This window comes from Podarcis erhardii (assembly GCF_964252035.2).
Source record: "Podarcis erhardii genome assembly, chromosome: 1".
Taxonomy (NCBI): domain Eukaryota; kingdom Metazoa; phylum Chordata; class Lepidosauria; order Squamata; family Lacertidae; genus Podarcis; species Podarcis erhardii.
Window position 1 is genome coordinate 44,012,297 of NC_138497.1, and position 20,601 is coordinate 44,032,897.

The window sequence follows — 20,601 nt, forward strand, 5'->3', positions numbered from 1 at the left end:
CAGATTACAAGACTACCGCTCTTAACCACTACACCACACTGGCTCTCTAAGGTGCTACTGGACAATTTATATATATATATTTTGACTGTGTCAGACCAACACAGCTACCTACCTGAATCTAGAAGAATGGAATATTACGTTATACTGATATTACAGCCATTGCACTTGAGTCTCAGCGGTGCTGTTCCATTATTAGATCTTGCTTTAAATTAGATGAAGTACAGAAATTTCAATTCCTATAACAGCCCTTTACTGTTGAGTACTGCCAAAGTACCTTTTATAAGTAATTACATTTTACTATCATTCACTTCATTGGTTTTATTTACTATTTTAAGAAAGCAGAATAAAACTGCTTGGTACTAGAATCATCATAGCTGCTCAGTGCAAAGTGATTATTTTAAAACATAGCTTCCAGTTTATATTTTGCTGAATGGAGTAGGGAGATAGAGTTTCAGATTCTTTTTTGGCCTTCGTCTTATTGATGACAAAATTCTGTAAATGAAGAACCACTGTTCTGGGAAATTGATTTGCATCACAAAATAGTCCTGGGCACCCCCTTCCTCCAAGCTTTACATAATGCCATGTTAACATCATGATAATGCATTAATACATTAAACATTTCAGTGTTGCTGTTCAGGGCGAAGGGGATTTATATTATTGATTGGGTGAGTAGACAACCTGCTTTGTGAATGTAGCAGTGATTTCAAAAACAAACCTATTTTTAAATCTTGCATTACAGTTTCAATACCTTGACTTGCATCTTCACCTTCCACAGGTTTTCATGTGAGTTGGGTATAATTCCATCATGTCACTGGAAAATCTTGCATTATTTTGTTATGAAAATACTCTCAGATATGTGGAGAGGTGACTAGAACCGAAAGTAGTATGTATAGCAGCCAAGTTCTCCAACTCTCACCTTCCTACTTTCTTATTAGTTAAGTAGCTCAGCATTTCAGTTACTGTACTTTATCATGAGAATTGTCAGAGAATTTAAATATGCTTTAAAAATTTCTTGAGTAGTTAATGAAAATTCAGAGTGCAAGATGCTATGAGAATTTAAAGACCATCTTAAATGGCTAGAAATTTCTAAAGGTGCTCACACTTCTTTGCCTTTAAAAATATTGTGTATTGCAGAAAGTGAATAAGCACCAGAATGCTGCTGTTTGTGTGTACCGGGTATATGTGTGTGTGTTTAATTGTATGATGAGCACCCCTGCTCACAGGTGATCCATCATTCTACTGCTAGACTTGTCAGCTTTGCATTCTTAAGACCCGAGTGTAGTCCTTCCCTTTGAAATTTAATTAGAAACTGCAGATTTTCTGATCTTCTCTATTTGAAACACTCCATTCTTTTCCCGAGAATTGCATATTACTTGATTAGATAGTAATTGGAGGGAAATGTAACCCTTTGTGCTTCTTTAGTTATGACTGCACTGTTATAAGCTGTTGAAGAAATGCAGAGGCTCTGAATGAAAAATGCATTCATTTGAGTATTGCATTTCTGACTGCTCAGTGAAGGCTAGGCAAATATGATCTTGATGAATTATACCCTGATGTTAAATGCATTGGCTTGAAGATAAGAGCTCTTTCATGCTTTACACAGCCCGCTACCACTGTATGGAGCAATAAAGACAAGGTCCAAAGAAGGAATTGTAACTCCAAGCAAACAGTGGAAAGGTACCAGGAAGGCAAAATCAACTGGTAGCTCCTGTGCACATGTCCCCAAGCGTTTGGGATTCGCCTGTACCTTTCAGATGCTGTACATTTCAGAAGTGGTGTGCATACTTGTTGGGTTTTAGAGACTGTTGTAAATCATGGTTTGCCACTAATCATGATTAGAAGCTTCTACGTAGTTGTGTCACATTTGCCAGGGGCAGGATGAGAACAGGAGTGTGCAAGTCAGCTTCTTGTGGCATAGTTAGCATTGCATCTACATAATCCCATTGATTACAATGAGCAATTCTATTTATTCCTTAAGACAAAATTTATTAGTTAATTTATGCCTCATCTTGAAAGGACATTGTCTGTTATACTAGCAGGCTGTGCATTGTCATCATGATTTATACGGGTTCTGGCACCTATTTGGTGTGTTCCGGCACCTCTGTAGCATTGCAGCACGGGGGCACGCTGCTCAGGGCTGAGCAACTGAGGCTGTGAGTGGCACAGTCTCAGGCGCATCAGCAGTGCGGTGAGCGGGCAAAGAAGAGAGCCCCCCCCCAATGGTCACCAACTTTGGCTGGGCACTCCCCTAAGAAAAGCTCAACAAGTTCCGGCACCTCTTTTCCTAGAAGAAAAGCCCTGGGTGGAGACTTTTTTCAATACTAGGAAACCCAGTATCTTAGGATAAGAAGAGGAACATGTGATACATTTTTTTTCCTGTGGCCTGAATTTGAGTTTCTTTCCTGTTGTGTGCCATAGGTCCATGCATGCACCATCTTGATTGGCAGTCAGAATAAGAAAATTATCAGAAAGCTAAAGGCAAGACTTTCTGGTGATAAAGAGTTTCTGCAGCCATAAAGCAAAAGGTAAGTGTTGGTTTAACCCTTCTTTGGATAATATGAAAGCCGTTTGCGGCCTACCATCCTAGGAATAGTGTTTATGTTATACATTAAGTCTGCAACTTACACACATTTAACTAGTGTGCATTAAGCTTTACTATTTGGCAAAATAATAAAAATAAGTAAAAGGAGATGCATATCCAAGAAAAAAGACTTTGGCAATTGCACCCAATGTGTTTTGACTATACATGCTTTTGGTTTTAGGCACAATTCCTGGAACATAACCCCCAGGTAAGTTGTGGGCTTACTGTTCTTGGTTCAGATGAGAGCATACCATTTGGAGTTTTTACTAAGAAACTTAGTAGTTTTGCTGACAACTCCCTTCTCATGCAGTTCTAAAACCAATAACTATAAATAACCCCTTCCAGAATAAAGACACCACCCATGAAAGTTAGCTTTTTATGATCTTGCTTGACTGATGTATGATTTTTAAAAGCTCTCAATCTTTTCTTACACAGGGGAAAACATTCTTGTGGTTGCAGTCAAAGAATCAGGAGTCAGAAAATTACAGTAGTCTTATGCAACAGTAAGTAAATATGGAAAGGTGGTGTTAAGCTGAATTGACAGAAATTATTTCAGGTCCTTGGATAGAAATCTATAAATGTATAAAGTTGGATAAAAGTATCTGGGTGTTTTCCACTACCCACTTGAAAGCTTTTTTCCAGCAGAGGAGAAGTCTTGGATGTGTTTACACTGCCCTGCTCGGTTACCTAAGCGGGCTTGGCGGCGTCTCTCCAAATTCACTTCCTGCCAGCTGGACTGCAGGTTGACAGTTATCACTCTCTCTCACTAGATGAATGCATGGGAGAATGGCAACCCAGATTTTCTTCTTTTTTCTTCCATCAGTCTGCCTTTCTGTGCTCCCCCCTTTCTCCATCTTAGCAGGATGAGCCTGCCAACCCTCTCTGGAGTCATCCGACAAGGGGGGAAGGAAGCTGGGTCTCCCATTTCCCCTCATGACATGAAACCGACTCATAGTCTAAGTGTGCTGTATTGAAATTGAAACTGCTCACAGTTTCTGCTTATTCTCTGAAGTTTTCTTTCTCTGGCAATCTTTTTATTCCATTGCAATATTTGAATTAATTAGCACTTATCCCTGAAATAGGCTTATTTCATACATCTTGAATGATGTACCAGGTAGACTTCTAGTACTGCTCATAATGGTATATAGCATTGGCCACAGCAATCAGGATCTGTTCTTGGTGTGTGAAACCTGAGGGGTCCCAGAATAAGAACTGCTTGGAATACCATTGGGGGGGGGCGCGTCACAGGCACTGTAATTCACCTGTAAAACAATTCCTCCAAATATTTAAAAGTTCCAAAGTTCCCATAAAATGTATATGTGAAGTCAGTTTCAACTTAATTTAGAGTGAAATTACTTTCTCTTTTAATTAGCTAATTTGTGTGTGTATGTTTCCAGGTCCTTTCCTGTTGACCCAACACAGGCTGCTAAAGGAGCTTTGACGGCTTCTGGTGAAGAAAACTCCCTCCTTTATCTCCATGAGGGAAAATGAAGAAGCACTGCTTATTTTCTGCTCCACTCCTTAACCTGAATTGGAGATGTAACGCCTGTATTATAGAAAAAATACTACTGTCCTTTCAGAGCAACTGAAATTAATGGCTGACATTTCACTGAAACATGCAAACTTTTTGTTCAGAGTTTTTGCACTCTATAAATGATTTTGCATATAGATAGAGGCATAACCCTAATTTGATTGGCATTTCCCCCCTTTCAAACTACCTTGGTAAAATAACTGCCTACTCTCAACATAGCATTTAGAGAAGCGAGCAAATTGATATATCCTTGGAACTTGTTACACAAACCTTTAAAGAAAATATTGTGCAGAAATAAAAGGATATACAGGTGTACTTAAAATGAGAAATACCTTCTTAAGAAGGAAAAAAAAAACAGCTTGCGAAATTGCCCTGTTGGAATTTTTCTCCTTTTAAAAGGAGCCAATTTATAGGTGTCCATCTTGATGCCATTATGTGAAGCAGTTGAAGCACAGTAGCATTTAGTAATTTTGTTCACTGTTTTGAGTAGACTATTAAAAAACAAAACTTGCATATATAAATTTACATAATTGCTGGAAAGGAGAGGTGATCCTGTCAGTTGCTGCTTTTCTAGCAAGATCCTTCCCAAGGGGTTGAAATCTTGAAACCAAACCCAGGAGCACTGGGTTTTACATGGTATCCTCAGTCTTCTTAGGGAATTCAGCAACAAAAGGAATAATACCTTTCTCCAAGCTTTTACCCAAAGGCACCAACTGATAGTGTAAAATATATGTGAAATTTCCCACCAGTTGGATGAACAAAGACAACACATGCTCAGAAAGGGCTTCTTCACTAATTCTGTGGGTCACTGAAAGTTAAGGTGGAAATTCTGTTTCTAACATGTTTACAAAAGATGCTTTGTCTCAATTGCACATGATTCATATAGGACATTTTCTTTAGCATGGAATAATAGCTGATTATTAGCCACACTTTGCGAGGGTAGATTGATTCCTGGTTTTAGAAAAGTCTCCCCCGCTTCCTTATGCTGAAGCCCTCAGCACTGCACCTTCAGTCTTACTGAAAATGTGAGTTTAAAATCTGCCAATGGCTTCAAAATATTTTCAATCTGGGTAAAAAAATGGGAGTGCATGTTATAATGGCCAGTCTTGGTTATCAACATTTTTAGTGCTACTTGATGTCTGGTGTGAGGTAGCAATGGCAATATTTCCTGTGATGGAAAACAGCAGCTGTTTGGGGTATTTAATAGTTTTGAAAGGAGCATCCCAAGCTAAATACTGGTATTTGCTCATCACTTAATCTTATGTTCCTTTTATATAATAAAAGATTCACATAAATACTTAGGAAAGCTTATTCAGATGCTTTCCTTAATTCAAATCAGTTTTTTAAAATGGAATGTTCAATAGAAGATTATCAAACAGGTAAATATTTATAACTGCTAAACATAATCAGATTTATGACTTGGGTCAGCTTGCTGGGGGGAAATTGTCATGGTTATTTAGATTGGCTTTGAAGTATACTTAAATCCTAATTCAAATAGAAGTCCAGAAATTAAAGGTGTCGGATTTCCTTCTAGGTTATTCTGAACAGGAATTCCTCTTTAATTTATTGGGATTTTAGATATAGGGTTAGGCTTCTTAGTGAAACATTCTCTCATTCTGGAACTGAAAATACAGAAGACATCAAGTGTAGTGATGATTTGCTTCTATGTCGGTAGACTTTATGTTGTCTTCCCTACGTACTTCTCTCAGATTTAATTTGTAAAAGAATATGCTGGCCCAGAGTGAAAATGTTTAGTTTCCCTAAATTGTCAGGATAGATATAAGAGAAAGTGGCCATATCAGTTGCACAAAATTCCAGCAAAGAACAACTCCCCCATCCCTTTCCCTCAAGCTCCCCCTGACTACATGAGGACTCAGTTTAAAATCTTGGAGAAACGAGTGCTGTACATGGCCCAAGAAACCCGTTTGTAGTACTTCTCCTGTAGCATCTTAAAAGTACTGTGTCAAGGCAATACTGCCTTAATCTTTTTATTTTACATTTTTATCTGCATCTGTTCATGTTGGCAGGAAATCTTTCCCTTATGAAAAACAAATACCGGGCACGTGCAATAGTATAATATATACATATAAATATATTTTAATACTTGTGGACAAAATGTTACAAGTTGTTTGAGAACAACAAAATCACCAATGTCTTCCATTTTGAGATGTGTATAGTTCCATAAGCATTAGTGCTTTGTAGCAAAACTGTAGTGCCATGTTAGGATCAGTGCATGAGCCTAGTAGTACTTTTTTTACAATTTCAGAGTGACAAATTAACAAGGCTGATGGTGTAATTCATAAGAAACTGACAAGATTATGGTCATGGGCTAAGGATGCAGTGTCCTTTCTAGGCAATGATAGCATATATTGGTGAATAAAATCAGTAGCATGAGGAGTGCATGGATCTTGAATCTGTAAGCAGGTAGAAGTGCACCTCAAGGAAACTACAGTTGAAACAGTCCTTAACAAATCCTTTTTTGAGCAAATAATATTTTGCTGCAATGGGAAAATTCACTGATCTCTTGGACTAAGAAGTTTCACAGATTTAAGTGTGCATAAGGCTAATCTTTGCCACAACATGTTCTCATAAAATGTCCCTTCATATATGACTGTTCTCCATTCAGAAGAGCCTATAAACTTTTACTCAGTTACCCACTAGTTGCATATTTGCTCATAAGTACCCTTATGTTAGAGCAGCACATCATCTATCAAGTTGAAAAAATGACTAAATTACAAATAATAACACTGCTACTGCTATTCAAGATTGGTAGTATTCATTTTTGAAAGCAAATGATTCTCATTTTTCTACTTCCATAGAAAGCACCTGAAGGAGTTTGCTGTTTTAAAATTTTTTTAATCTTTACAGTACAACTATTTGGGTCACTAAGATGTCTCCCTGCTTATATTATCAATTTGCTTTTAGTTCAAATAAGTGAGATCAGCAATTCAGGTACCTGATTTTTCTGTGCAGATCCTGTAGTCTGGACTGCTGTGATTTTGTTTTTAGAAAACAACTACTTGTAGCTTAAAGAGGATACTGCATCTTTTTCTTGGTCTTGTCTGTAAATGGCCACCTTGGTGAGGAAAAAAATATTTCTGGTTTTGGTTTACCATTGGCTAAAAAATCATAGGAAACAGTTAATTAACCACAACACAAGAGATCTATGTTTAAAGGTCTCTGCCTATTCTCCCTTGAAATTTGGGAAGGTGGGTTGTTTACAAATGAGCAGTGAGGACCTGAGCTCAGCCAAGGTTCTGTTGGAAAGAAATGTATCTGTCCCATTGAATGAAATAGTTTTTAGTGCTTGGGAGAATCAATTGATGGAAAAATACCTCTGAAACTGGAATGCAAAATAGCACAGTATGTAGGGGGAAAGAATCCCTGATGCAAATAAAGCCATAAGATGACTTAATCAATAGAACTTTAGTAGCAATAACTGTTTGCATGTAATAGGAACTACTTGCATTAGCAAGTATTGTATAGTAGAATAAATAGTACTAACCAAATAGGTTTGTGGTGCTCTGTGTTGCAGGGAGTTGCCTGACATGATGAGTTTCTCTTTAAAATGTTAGGAAATTCCTCAAAGGAAGTTGGCACTTGAATGCTTTATTGAGGAGCCTGTTTAAAACTCCTGCATAGCTCCCCCCCCCCCAATTGATGCAAGTAGGGCAGAAACTTGTTGTGGTCATGGGCTAAAGATGCAGTGTGCATGAGAAAGTGGATGAACCCCTGTCCTCCTTGTCAATAGATAGCATGTAGTTGAACTTCTGGTGTGAAAGGGAACTCTTCAGAGACTGTGAACAGGGCCAGGTTCAACCTAAACATGCAATTTAGATTTGATTGTGGAAACTTGTTGCCATTACCTAAAGCTGGTTAGATGTGTCAAATTTTTGAGGAATGTTGGCAAGGTACAAAGCATCTTAGCACCTAGCAAGTGTTGTGTCTCCTGAAAATGTTATTTTTCTCTTTAAAAAACCTTTAAAAAACTTGTACGCCTGTTACGTGGTTTCACTCTTAATTATAAAAGCTACTTTTGAGTTTGGAAGCTTCTATTCTAGATGGGTATGCCTGGCAATCTTTTACCCTCACCACTCTAGAGTGCAGTTCATACCTCTTTAAAATGCAGCTTGCACTAACCTAGTATGCATGTAAGACCATGTAAACTGTAAGCCTAATATGTAACTCTGCCTTAAACAGGATACAGCTGAAGTAGAACAGATTTATCTACAAGGTTGGGATGTATACTTGAAGGCTTTACCTTTATTGTTTTCCTTAATTGCAAGGAGTTATATCCCAGCTGGTGTGTGTCTGCCAATAGAAGGCTTTTGAATAGGGATCAAGGCTATTTTGGGTAGTTCCCCTCCCCTCAACAGCTGCCCATACTGTTCCAAAGGGCCCACCAATTCTCCAGGTCAGATTTGAGTGGGAAGGAGGACTCACTGAAGAGTGCCTCAACCCTTTTTCCACTGATGGCTCCACTGTACTAAAGAGCCTTCCATAAGCAGAATATGGCCAGAGGATAGCCAGTATCTATCATCAGTCTGATTAACACAGCCACCTGTTCAAGTGGATGGAAGAAGTCCATATTTTAAAAGTAGAATTGATATATATTCTGTACAGAACGACCCCTATATATTCATACTGTAATATGAGCTTTATGAATGGTTTCCAAAATAATGTTTGAAATCTGAATCAAGGAGACTGTCCTTTATATGTGAAAAAATAGTCAACAAAAACCTGTGACTATTTTGTTCACATCACAAAATATACAAGGCACTTTTTACTGTTTTCAAACAAACATGATTCTAGGGCTAAGGAAATTTGCACTTTGTTAACCATTCTGAGCAAACTGGCAGAATCTGAAAGGCATATCACGGCTATGCCACCAGTAGGACTTGCTTTGCTCTAAATTAATTTTGAGTTGCTGGTTTGCAGATACTTTTCAATTTGCAAAACTGGTGCTTGACTGACATAGTGCTGCTGCTACCCAATTTAATAAATAATGAACTTTTTAGCTTGGTATCTGGATGAGTGTGTGAGCTTCATACATGCAGGATTTGCTGTTGTAGTGCTTAGTCAGAAACATTTAGGATGTGGTTAACTGTTTGAAGATGCTTGGCTATCTTGCATAACCTCATAATGGAGAGCTTTGCTGCCTAGATCTATAGAAATGAGGGGTTCTGTTACTCTCCAGAGCAGCCTTTGCCAGCCTAGTGCCCTCCAGATGCTTTGTGCTGTAGGTCCCATCAACCCCAGCAGCACATCCAAAACAACTGGAGGACACCTGTGAGAGGCGGCTTCAACAAATTGCACTTAAGCAGTTTGCACCTCAGTAGCTGTGGTATTTAAACTCCTGAAGGTTTAGCACTGAAATTTGTTTCCATAAGCAGTTAATGAGGGGAAAGATCTTTCTATGAAGTGGCTCTTCATGGCACATAAGCAGCACTTGGGGTATACGTGTGGTTCCCCCACCACCACCTTGCCTTCCATTTATTCTCTTAACAGCCTTTATTCTATCAGTGGAGAACAGGATTTCATTCTAAGTATATTGGTGCCATTCTTTATGAATGGTTGCAGGGGGCTCTTTTTTAATAGTCTGTCTCTATTCTACATGTGCACTAGTTTTTACGATAAAATCCCCCTTACTTGACTTCTCCCTTTTAGACCTTTTATTCTTGCTTTGCACTTTGAAGAACAGTAAATATTGAGCAGTAGAAGTCCAAGCACAATACATGGGTGCCAATAAATGTATTTTCCAAACAGGCTTCCAGGATATAGATGGTAAGTTTGCAAGTGGTAGCGTTGGATCTTTGCAACAGGATTTGGAGGCCTAAGCTGAACTGAATTTTTGTACCATGCTTTATTAAGTACTTGAAGATTGAGGGTGGGGGTGGAGGAAGGACAAGGAGTTTATGCCCTCACCCTGTACACAGAAAGGCAATGAGTTCTCCCTGCCTTGAAATGTAGAGGAATGGCCAGCTAAGTGGTGCTCCCCAAAGACTGCAGGAATAAAAGCTTAGTAGGGTCTCTGCTGAACAAAGAACTCATTTGTATGAAAGGACTCTTATGACAGGAATGTGGAAAACAAAATACTAGAGAATGAGAATATGTCCTGTGATGGGGCAGGGGAGAATGCCCCAAGGTGAAGATTTCCTACATAACTAGATGAGAAGAAAGCAGGTTTAGAGCTGGAAATTGGTTCTATCTGAAGGGGGGGGCAGGATGAAAGCATTCGAGTTTGATCACTTGCTAGTTGGTTTTAGATGGAATTGTCAACTTTCCCTAATTACAGCACAATGAACATTCCACAGAGTTTAGCATCTAAATAGTTGCAACTCATCTGTCCTCTGCCATCTTTGACAAACCCTTGGAAGGCAGATGAGGTTGTGAAACTCAAGTATGGAAAACATACATGGAAAATTGACAATGGCACAAGCACATAGGCTCACAAACCAAGTCTTTTATAGAGGTAGTATTCTAATTATGCATGATTAAGATGTCTAGTGTTATAGTTATTACCAGTAAATTGATATATGCATTTATACATAATGAAGCAATAGGAACTAATATACCAATAGGTTGAACTTACTGCTTTGATTCTCAGATTTTGATTTTAGAGAACATTCTGTCTCTTTAAAGGAGGCAGAATGTACAAATAAGAGAAGCATGACACCAAAACTGTGTATTTGAAAGAAAAATTAGCAGAATGAGCCCTTTTGACCTCTTACCAGGTTCATTGTGTTCCCTTGAGCCTACATAATATGAGCATGGTTGGTGGTAAGATGGGTGTCTTGGCTGCGGCAATTGTACAAATAAAAAAGGTGCAGAGTTTCAGAGTACAGAGAAGGCACTAGATGAACCCCAAATAGGGCAATAGCAAAATGTTGTATGTAGTAGGAATTTTCAGGTAACAAGAAGGAAGGAACCTGGATCACAACCTGTTGGCTGCAAATAAATGAGAATTTAGGTGGATGAAATCATTAAGCAGTCTTTACTCTTCAGGTATTGAGTTTAAATGACAGGTTCTCCTCGCCAGGTATCTCTCACCTTGTTAGGCAGCTATACCAAGATGAACTGGTTTCAGACCAGCATTAATACACCTTACAATAACTAATCTGAAAATGGCAAAGTTTTGCCTTAGACACAAAGCAAGTTCAAGCTTGCTAAGTAGGAGTGGAGCTTGCTAACTAGACTCGAGAGTAAATGGCACCCCCATAAAAATTATTGGTTTAGTTAACAAAAAAAGTAAAAAGTGGGTGCATTTAATGGTAGAATATATATGCCGAATACATATTAAATATTAAGTAGAGGATGGTAGAAGCATAGCCCTTGGACTAGAAAATTATTTTCCTAATGTGAAGGTGCTGCTTAAAATAAACACTGAGTTTAAAGTTCCTTAACTAGATTATGGCTATACTAGTTTCTGCAGAGCAAGTTACAAATACTTCTTCATATCAAAGTTTGCTTTCTCATAGATCTGAAAAAGGATTTGTTATGGCAAATCTGCATTTTATGTTAGTGGTTATTTTCCCAATCATTTGTTTTAAGCTTGTTATAGAGGCCATATTTTTTACATTGCCAGTCTCGGTAATTAGTAGCTGCCAAATAGATGTAAGAATATTGGAGACGTGAGTGAAGGCTTTTAATGACATCAGTTTGACTTCCCCTCTGATTTCATGTTAACATGAAAAGACTCCATAGTATTGTATCATTGAATTGTTTTCCCCGAACTCTGTCCCTCTTGTAGGTTGTGATTTAGGTCTCTGCTAATTAATTTCTTCTTTCAGAGCAAAGAAAAGATTGTCTTTGGAAATGCATAGGATAACTGATCATAATAAAAGGATTGTGAAAGCTAGAGTCTGGGGAAATGTACAGAAACATTGTATAAATTTTAGAAGTAGGCTTACATTTTGTTAACTCACTTGAACAAGCAGAACAGACAAGGAAGGTATATGCCACTGCAAACTATTTACTCCCATTGCACAATTATGTAACAAATACCACAAATCTACCCCTGTATATATCTGAAGATTTCCAAAAGGCAGCTTGCTTTTATATCTATGCATCTTTTGGGGAGGGAAAGAGGGTGTTAAAATTATTATTTTGACACTGTAAACAATAATTGTTCAAAACTGAACCTGGAAACTCTGCACCTGTATACAATTTTTTTAGCAATAAAGCAGCATGGGCTGAGAATGCACTTAAAATGCCATTGTGTCATTTCTTCTAGGACGAACTCTTGAAACAATAGAAATGTAGGTTCACATATTTCAGTTTGCCTTCATTGTGGAGCAGAAGATGTTTAATCATTGCAAACTTATATGATTGCTGTGAAACCCCAGCAGCTTTTTAGCACATCTGAGCCACTTCATACTCTCATGTATTTCTCAACAATGTGATCGGTTGCCATGTGTTTTGCAGTGCCTCTTCTCCCTCCTCTTCCCAATACAGTGGTACCTCGGGTTACATACGCTTCAGGTTAGACACTTCAGGTTACAGACTCCACTAACCCAGAAATATTACCTTGAGTTAAGAACTTTGCTTCAGGATGAGAACCAAAATTGTGCTCTGGTGGCGCAGCAGGGGGCGCCATTAGCTAAAGTGGTGCTTCAGGTTAAGAACGGACCTCTGTAACGAGTTAAGTACTTAACCCGAGGTACCATTGTACAGGGCTTTAAGTTTTTTTCTGAAAACTTATCAGGTGGTGAAATGAATAGGAAAGCAGCGCCATCAAATATAAGCTAACCGGTCAGTCCATTCTGTCAAATTTGTGTTTACACCATTTAAACAGCACTGGAATGCACATTCTTACATTGGACTTGAAATTGTTTTTATTGTTAAATTGCTTTGAGATGTTTCATAGGAAGCAATTCATAAAGTTTATAAGAGATACAGATATGTAGGCTGCCTCACATCTGTACAAGTTTCCTAACTTATGCTCCATCTTTGGTAGTTTAGGCAGCATTTTAAAAACCCTGTTAGCATAGAATTCAACTGGTGTTACAGTTAAGAGTTCAAATTTGATGAAATTTTAATAGTTTTTAAATTGACACTTTTAGTTTACACAACAGGTTATTGGGTAGACCGAACTGTCTCAAGCCAAATTTAAAATAAAATGCTGAATTGAAGCCAACAAAACTGAACAAGCTGTACATTTCCTCTAAACAGAGGCTGAAAATGCATTCACTGTATAGTTTAGGATAGTATTAACAGATGTAACAATTCCAAAAAAATCCAGGCAGAACTATGTGTGCACATATAAAAATATAGCAGTTCATATGCTTTGTGTAATCCATTTGCCAGTCCAAGACACACTGCCATTTTCAAATACTGTACAACCAAAACAGTGGTTGTGTGAAGACAAGTTACAACCTCATGTTTATCACAGCCAAATGCAGATATGTGACTGCAGAAATTCTACCAGTTAGTTGTTCAACTTCTTCCTTGTTCCCCCAGATGCTTGGCCATGTAGTCTTACTTTGTAGACCTGCTTTTCAGACATCAACTTCTGCTGGTTTCTTTCTTCGAGTTTCTCAATCAACCGTTCTATCCGTATGTGCGCTAAAACAAGGCTCTCCTTTAACTACAAAAAATAATAATCGCCAAGATTAGATAAAACGAAGTGATGCAGAAAACCAATTATATCAGCCAAATCTTTGTCAGTGAGAACAAAAAATTGTCCAATATTTTAAGTCCAGTGACACACCTTGTAACTATGCATTTGAGAGGCATCTCTATTAAAGGTGTGGGAGAAAATCAACATTGCACCAAGGCTATTCTGTCAGGTCAAGCATTTGGGCTTGCTAGATGAATCAATCTCCTTTACCTGTTTCAGGTGTTCTCTCGGCCAAACACCCCCTTGACCCAATTATAGAGGGCACAGGGGAAGGAGGGGGGAACGCCAGTGCACAAGCAGAAGACCTTCTTCAGGGTCTCTCTCATGTATCTTGGGAAAGTGACTAGGGCAGCTGAGCGCTCTTTCATGATAACTCTCCAAACTTGATTGGCATGAACCCAGCATGCTGACAACCAATATTTCAAAAACCGTGTAAGACAGTTTGTCATGTGCAAATTTGGTTCCACTTGCTCCTCACCTTTTAGCCCACCTCACTGGCCTCAGATGAAAGCCAGTACTGTCAGCTGTGCAGTCTGACATCTAGTCATACTTGGGAAGATTTAAACTCAGATCGGTCCCCTATGGCCTACCATAGCTGTTTGCTAGCATGGCCAAAGGTTGCTCATCCCTGATTTAAACAGTTCTTGATCTAAAGAAATGATGAAGCTGTACAGGGCCTGTTCCAAACCTCCCCAAGCTGCACAGGATCCACTGCGGCAGCTATTTCATTTGGCATTTGGGTAATGGCAGAAGCCTCAGAATATGTGAGAGGAGTCCACAATGCAGTTCCTACCAGAACTGGGGCAACATTAATGCAGGAAGAAGCCGTGCTGTGGACTCCTCTTTTATAGCACAGGAATTCTCCTGTTTCCTCGAGTGGCACAGGAAAGTCAAGCTGGAACAGCTCCTATTTGTCTCAGATAAAGTGAGGACACACACACTGAATATCGTATTAGTAAGAGTATACCATATTTGCCTTTGGCATTCAGCTGCCAAATGTGTTCATGTGCTCTTTGGTTTAAATGAGCAAAGGACTGCATTAAGCTCAATTTTATGGACTGCTTGTTTTGAAAAGCTTGTTTGTAAAAACAGGATGCTGTAGTTAGTTTCCAGAAAATATTTATAACTTAAACTGAAAAATGTTAATATTTACTAGTTTAAAGTATAAATGTTTTCTGGAAACTAACTAGAGCATCCTATTTTCATACAACCATGTGCTTAAAAGAACAACCGGTGTTGGCTAAGTGTGCCTGGGAGCTATTTTTTCTATTTCACAGACTTGGAGGGTTGCCTTTCATTTGCCAAGCCTCAAAACAGTTTGTGCCCATTATTATTACTAGAGAAGAGCCTATGTTTCTATGTTCCATAAATGTCTGAAAGACTGCTCTGACTACTCCTTTTAAACCTCAGTCTAGTATATTGTGCAACAGTCTATAAGAGAAACCCAGGTTTAAATTCTGCCCTGTCAAAGACTATCAGCACAATTCTATCTATGTCTGCTCATAAGTAAGTCATATTGAATCAGTGAATTCAGTGGGCCTTATACTCCCAGGTGAATGGGATTAGGATAGCAGCCTAAAAAAAGTTCACTAGACGCTCTCTGTTGCAAGGGTTGCAAAGCTGATAAGAGCACTTAACATGTTTTGTAATGGTACATATTTTTGTACATTTAGTCACATTTTTATCTGCCCAGTTCTCCTGTGAGAAGGGGAAAACAGTTAACCAACACAAAAACAGAAGAACACTTACTTTCTGTACTTGTTCCTTTAGGCTCACAGGAGGACAGGTCATCTTTGAGGCTTCAGTTGTCGTTTTAGTTTTTAACAAGTAACTGAAAAATAGGTTAAAAGACAATACATTTTGAAATTAGCTGATCAGTCATAGGAATGTATGAATAAAGGAGAAGATAAACATAATTTATATTGCAATTTTTCAGAATATTGTGTTCACTTTTTTCAACATTTTGTCTACTCCAGCAAGAGAAATCTAAATATTCAAAAATGAAGATTATGAATAATAACCATTTAATAGTATTTTGCCAACATCCTGATTTCACTGATTATATCCTAACTTGTGATATAATTTCCTGAAATTAATAGGTTTCCACAATCTCATACTGCAGTACATTTCAGATTCGTAACAATGTATTTTGAAGGACCTAATTCAGGGGTCGGCAACCCGCGGCTCCGGAGCCGCATGTGGCTCTTTTACACCTTTGCCGCGGCTCCGGGGTGCCTCTTCCCTCATGGTGCAGGGAGCGAGGAAGAAGAGGAGGAGGGCAGCGGCAGGAAGGTGTGCCAGGGCGCAGAGGCATGTTCTCCCCTCAGGTGGATGCGGCTGCCACTGCCACTGCCGGCCACACACAGGCGCATCCACATGCAGGCGCGCTCCCTTTCGCCCCTTTCGAAGGGGTGAATTACGTCAGTGACGAGGAGGGGGTCCAGAGGTAGCCAGCAGGAGAGGCGGGGGAGCACAAGAGCAATTGCAGAGGGGGGGGGCTGTTAGGCACCAAAATCCTGCATGCGGGATTTCCCCGTTCTCTCGTGCCTATGCAATTCCTGCCCTTCTCCCTTCCCCCTCGAGATTTGTTGCAGAGACAAGCAAATGAAGAAGAAAGGGAAGAGTATTAGCTGACATGTCCCCGGATCCCATGGAAAGCACCACAGATTCCTTTGCTTACCAGCTCTTTTTATTTTAAGTTGGCTTCAAACCTGTAATTGTGTAGGTGTATGTATGTATACATATACACACATAAATATTCATATCTCTTCCCTCTCACCTTCCTTTCACCCAGTTTCTCTGGCACTGGTTTATAAATGCTGCTATGTAGAAATGATGAGAAAGTTGCACCAGCAGAAGGAATGGATATGTGCTGTTAGTAAAAAGAGAGGGAGTTGAACTGCAGGGAGGGACAGACACTTTCCTATGTATTAATTTGTATAATGCCCTCTATGCACATGGTGCTTTGCAAAAAATGGATATGAGAGGTACCATACCCCTCTTTGCTATCTGAAATAGACTCAGGGAAAAGAGAGAGAATGAGGGAAGGGGAGGAATGTGTGGTTATTTACATTTGGCTTGTTTTGTGGCTCCCCGTTTTTTTTTTCCCCTTTGGAAACGGGTCCAAGTGGCTCTTTTTGTCTTAAAGGTTGCAGACCCCTGACCTAATTATTCAATATACAACACTTATTTTATTTTCAAGAAAATAACTTCTCACCTCTCCTGTCCCTTCCTCAAGTAGGCTAAACTTTTGTGGTCATAGATCACTTCTATTTTATAGCCAGTTTTAAGCCCTTTCACACAGCATATTCAAAGGTCAATGCCTTATCATGAAGTAATACTTAAACAGCCAATCCACTGTCATCCACTGAAAAGCATCGTCTTGAGCTGTGACATTACGGTTTCTCATTCACAAGTCAAAACACAAGACTGCATGATCATTGTTTAGTGTAATAGCAAGGCTATTCAAATCCCAGGTCAGCCATGAAGCTCACTGGGTGACTTTGGACCTGTACTTCCCACTAACCATATAATACTGGGCTGTTGGGAATCTAAACTGGAAGGGAAGTAGTCCCCTGAGCTCTTTGTAGAGGTGATGGGATAAAAAGGTGGTGGTGGTGGGACAATTAAGTGAAGTCGCCCTTAAGATCAAGAAAATATGAATGGTACTTTCCAGTGGCTAATTGAATAAATCTCCTAAACTTGTATCCCACTGGAAAATTAGTTTTAGATCAGCTCTCATAACAGCAAGGTGTTACTATTGGAATAGTTATTTTCAGTTGTATAAACGCCTGCTTCTACCCAAACATTAGCTACATGTTGTGCTGCTGTAACTACCACAGCATAGTGTCTACAAATGATGCCATCAGCCAGTATCTCTTTTGGAAAAGCCTTTTTTAATCTTTTGCATGCCTTTTTATGAAACCTTCATGTATAAACTTATACAGGATGTCTTGTATGTGTCAGTTTGTTACCCTTCGTTTTACTGGAGTTTATCCGCATGACTTAACCATCTGATCAGTTCAATATGCATCTGGATACTAACCATATGATGTTGTCCTTCAAAAGGCAAAAGAAGCCTCGCAGGTGAGCCAGAGGTTTTGAACAATAGAGTCTGAAACCTACTCCCGCTTTACATTCTCGACAGTACAACATGTTGTAGGTGCTAGGGGGAAAAGACCAGGTGTGAAGTCAGCATTGCATAATCTGCTTTATGACCAAACTAGGGGCTTCAGCCACCATAAGAAACATTTTTGGAATTTGCCCTAGAAAATCCAGAATTATTCAGTTATAAAAACCAAATTTAAAGTACGGTAACTTTTTAGAAGTATGCATCTTTCCATTAGTAGATAGCAGGCATAGGCAAACTCGGCCCTCCAGATGTTTTGGGACTACAATTCCCATCATCCCTGACCACTGGTCCTGCTAGCTAGGGATCATGGGAGTTGTAGGCCAAAAACATCTGGAGGGCCGAGTTTGCCTATGCATGGTATATAGCTTCCAAGTTTACAGGGGAGAGGGTGTTGCAAAAGCCTGTATGAACATATTCCTAGTGATAAGAATGCAGCATGGTTTCCTTACTACAGAATATGCATCCTTAAACAAAAGATGCTGCATTCATCCCAAATATTACAAAGAAGTCCTATGGGGGCAGTGGTGGGAGAATCCAAGGTGGATGAAAAACCAAATCAAAAGCTCTGTGGAGCTGGTAGGGCACAAAATTGGGGTGGGGAACAAGCAGGATGTTTCCGAATTTCTTCTTTCACTGGTTCTCATAACATCTTATTGTTTCCACAGTCAGAAAGCTAGAGAAGGCAGAAACACTTCTCTGCCCAGATCTTTATCTATACTCTTCCAGGACCCCAGGATACCTGCCCCAGGAAACAAAGGAAAGAAGAGATGCAAAAAGAGCCATTTCTCGGAGACAAAGGATGCTCACTGGGAATGAAATAAACATTTACTTAAGCCAGGCATTTTATTTTTAAAAGTACTAAAAAAACAAGTCTGGCAAATAAAGTATTATTTATTTCATTAGCCACCTTCCCCAAGTCACATGCAAAAAGAACAAAAAGGTGGCATATGGTTCCAAGATATTCTTGCTCTTCTAAGCATCTGATGTAGTAAATTTTAATTAAAAAAACAACTCACCATCCATTGAGGTCTCCCTCAATGCAGACCATCAATTTATCTTCCACTACAACATCATTTGTAACCTCTGAAAAGAGAAGCAGACCTTTTGCAGATTGAATAAAGCTAAGAAATCATCAATACATTACATTCAAACACTTTATTTCATTTAATACTTATTCAGGGACCTGTTAATACACCTGTAAATTATTCAAATAGATCTCATAGAAACAAGACTATCTTCATGCTTGAAAAATAAGAGACATCTACTGCTAGAATCACTGCAACATGCACTTTAGGTTTAATATATATTATTACAGGCATATTTAAATTACTGAAGCATTTTACACAAGCTAAGACCTAAATTTAAAATGTCACTTTCAGAAATCATAGTAGAAAAGGGACTCTCACTGAAGATTGCAAAAGTGGATTCCTGTTATGATAGAAATTAATGCTGTACTTTGGAATTCACACCATTATTTAGATCATGGCTTGATGTTGATTTATTTAACATTCATTAAGATTAACCAGTTTATTGGTTTGGAAATGAAAGCTTCTGAACTCCTCATGGCTATGCCACATGAGGGGAAGAGGCGGGAATCACCCCAACAGAAGGCTCTCCACAGCTTATTCACATCACACTAAACTGGTTTAGTGTGTGAATGTGAATGTGGCCTTCTCAGCCTCAGAATGGAGGTGGGAATAAGGGCAAGTGGAGTGTCATATATGGCCTGCGGTCCACATTCATGCTTGGCCAACCCCTGTAGGGTGTCTGTCTGTCTGTCTGTCTCTCTCTCTCTCTATATATATATATCTACTGGCAAGGTCTCATGGGACTACATCATTTTTGTTTTTTAAATGTATTTTTATCGCTTCTATTTCTTATGCATTACATTTCAGTTTGAATTACAAGAAAATACAACATAAGAAATGAAAGCAATCAAAATCAAACAGCACATGGCAGAAGACATAACAGAAATCATGAGCCACGACCACCAACATTTTTCAAGTGGCGGGGGCGGATTGAGACCATCGGCTCCAATCTTTTAAATTCCATGTTTTGAGCTTCGCACGACCCCTACACGAATGTAACAGGCGTCATGATAACCCGTGTACATTGCCACGTGCGAAAACAATCCTGCGTGTATTTATTTGAACATTTGTGCAGCCTGATTGATGAAGAGCCCGGTGTAGCTCGAAAGTTCGCGCCTTTTCTTTTTCTAAAGAAAAGAAAGCGCCCTTCCCTTTTCGCTCCGAGGCTGCCAACCCAACACTCAAAAGAGTGCGACCCACTCACTGAAGCAAACGAGAAGGCGGAGCTTCTCCTCCTGGGCGCAGAGATGCAGCGAGTCGCCCAGCACCGAGCGGCAACCGCGGCACTGGTAGAGCACGCAGTCCTCCAGCCTGAGACTCCGGGAGCCCGGAACCCACTCCCCGGGGTTCTCCGGAGGCTTTGCGCTTTGCTGACCATGGCGGCAGCTCTTCGTCCCGGGTTCCGCCCGATCCACTCTGATCACGCCTCCCAGTCGGGGCTCCTGGAAGAAAAGCTCCAGCTGCCGCCGCACGGCCATGTTGCTTCCCGCCAACTTTTCAAACCTAGTCCCCACCCCCTGGGGGGGCCTATTGGGGCAGTCCCTCATGACGCTAGCAGGTCTTCCCCCTCCGATTGGGTGCCGCTCTTACTCCTCAAGCTTTCCCCAACCAATCGCGTTTTCCACCCAAAGGGCGCTTTTGTTTTACCTC

The 20,601-nt window shown here is 39.6% G+C and overlaps 1 protein-coding gene and 1 long non-coding RNA gene across 3 annotated transcripts in view; one reads left to right on the forward strand and one right to left on the reverse strand.

Annotated features, from left to right (window-relative positions):
• The window catches only part of LOC309344802, a 15,772-nt gene extending 3,450 nt beyond the window's left edge, over positions 1–12,322 (forward strand). The window contains exons 2-4 of the long non-coding RNA XR_014157884.1: positions 2,419–2,525; positions 3,017–3,084; positions 3,979–12,322. This is a non-coding gene — a long non-coding RNA (uncharacterized lncRNA). The remainder of the gene's footprint in view (positions 1–2,418; positions 2,526–3,016; positions 3,085–3,978) is intronic.
• Positions 6,915–20,516, reverse strand: OIP5 (Opa interacting protein 5). 2 transcript variants are annotated; one of them, XM_081866152.1, is made up of 5 exons: positions 20,156–20,492; positions 18,880–18,946; positions 17,777–17,896; positions 15,481–15,562; positions 6,915–13,698 (listed from the first exon to the last, which is right to left on the reverse strand). In XM_081866152.1, the coding sequence occupies exons 1-5, from the start codon at positions 20,427–20,429 to the stop codon at positions 13,540–13,542; spliced, it is 702 nt and encodes a 233-aa protein (XP_081722278.1). In that variant the 5' UTR covers positions 20,430–20,492; the 3' UTR covers positions 6,915–13,539. The 2 variants fall into 2 exon arrangements, with proteins under 2 accessions (XP_081722278.1, XP_081722279.1); XM_081866153.1 differs by lacking the exon at positions 17,777–17,896 and having other exon boundaries at positions 20,156–20,516.
• Positions 20,517–20,601: the final 85 nt, after the last annotated feature.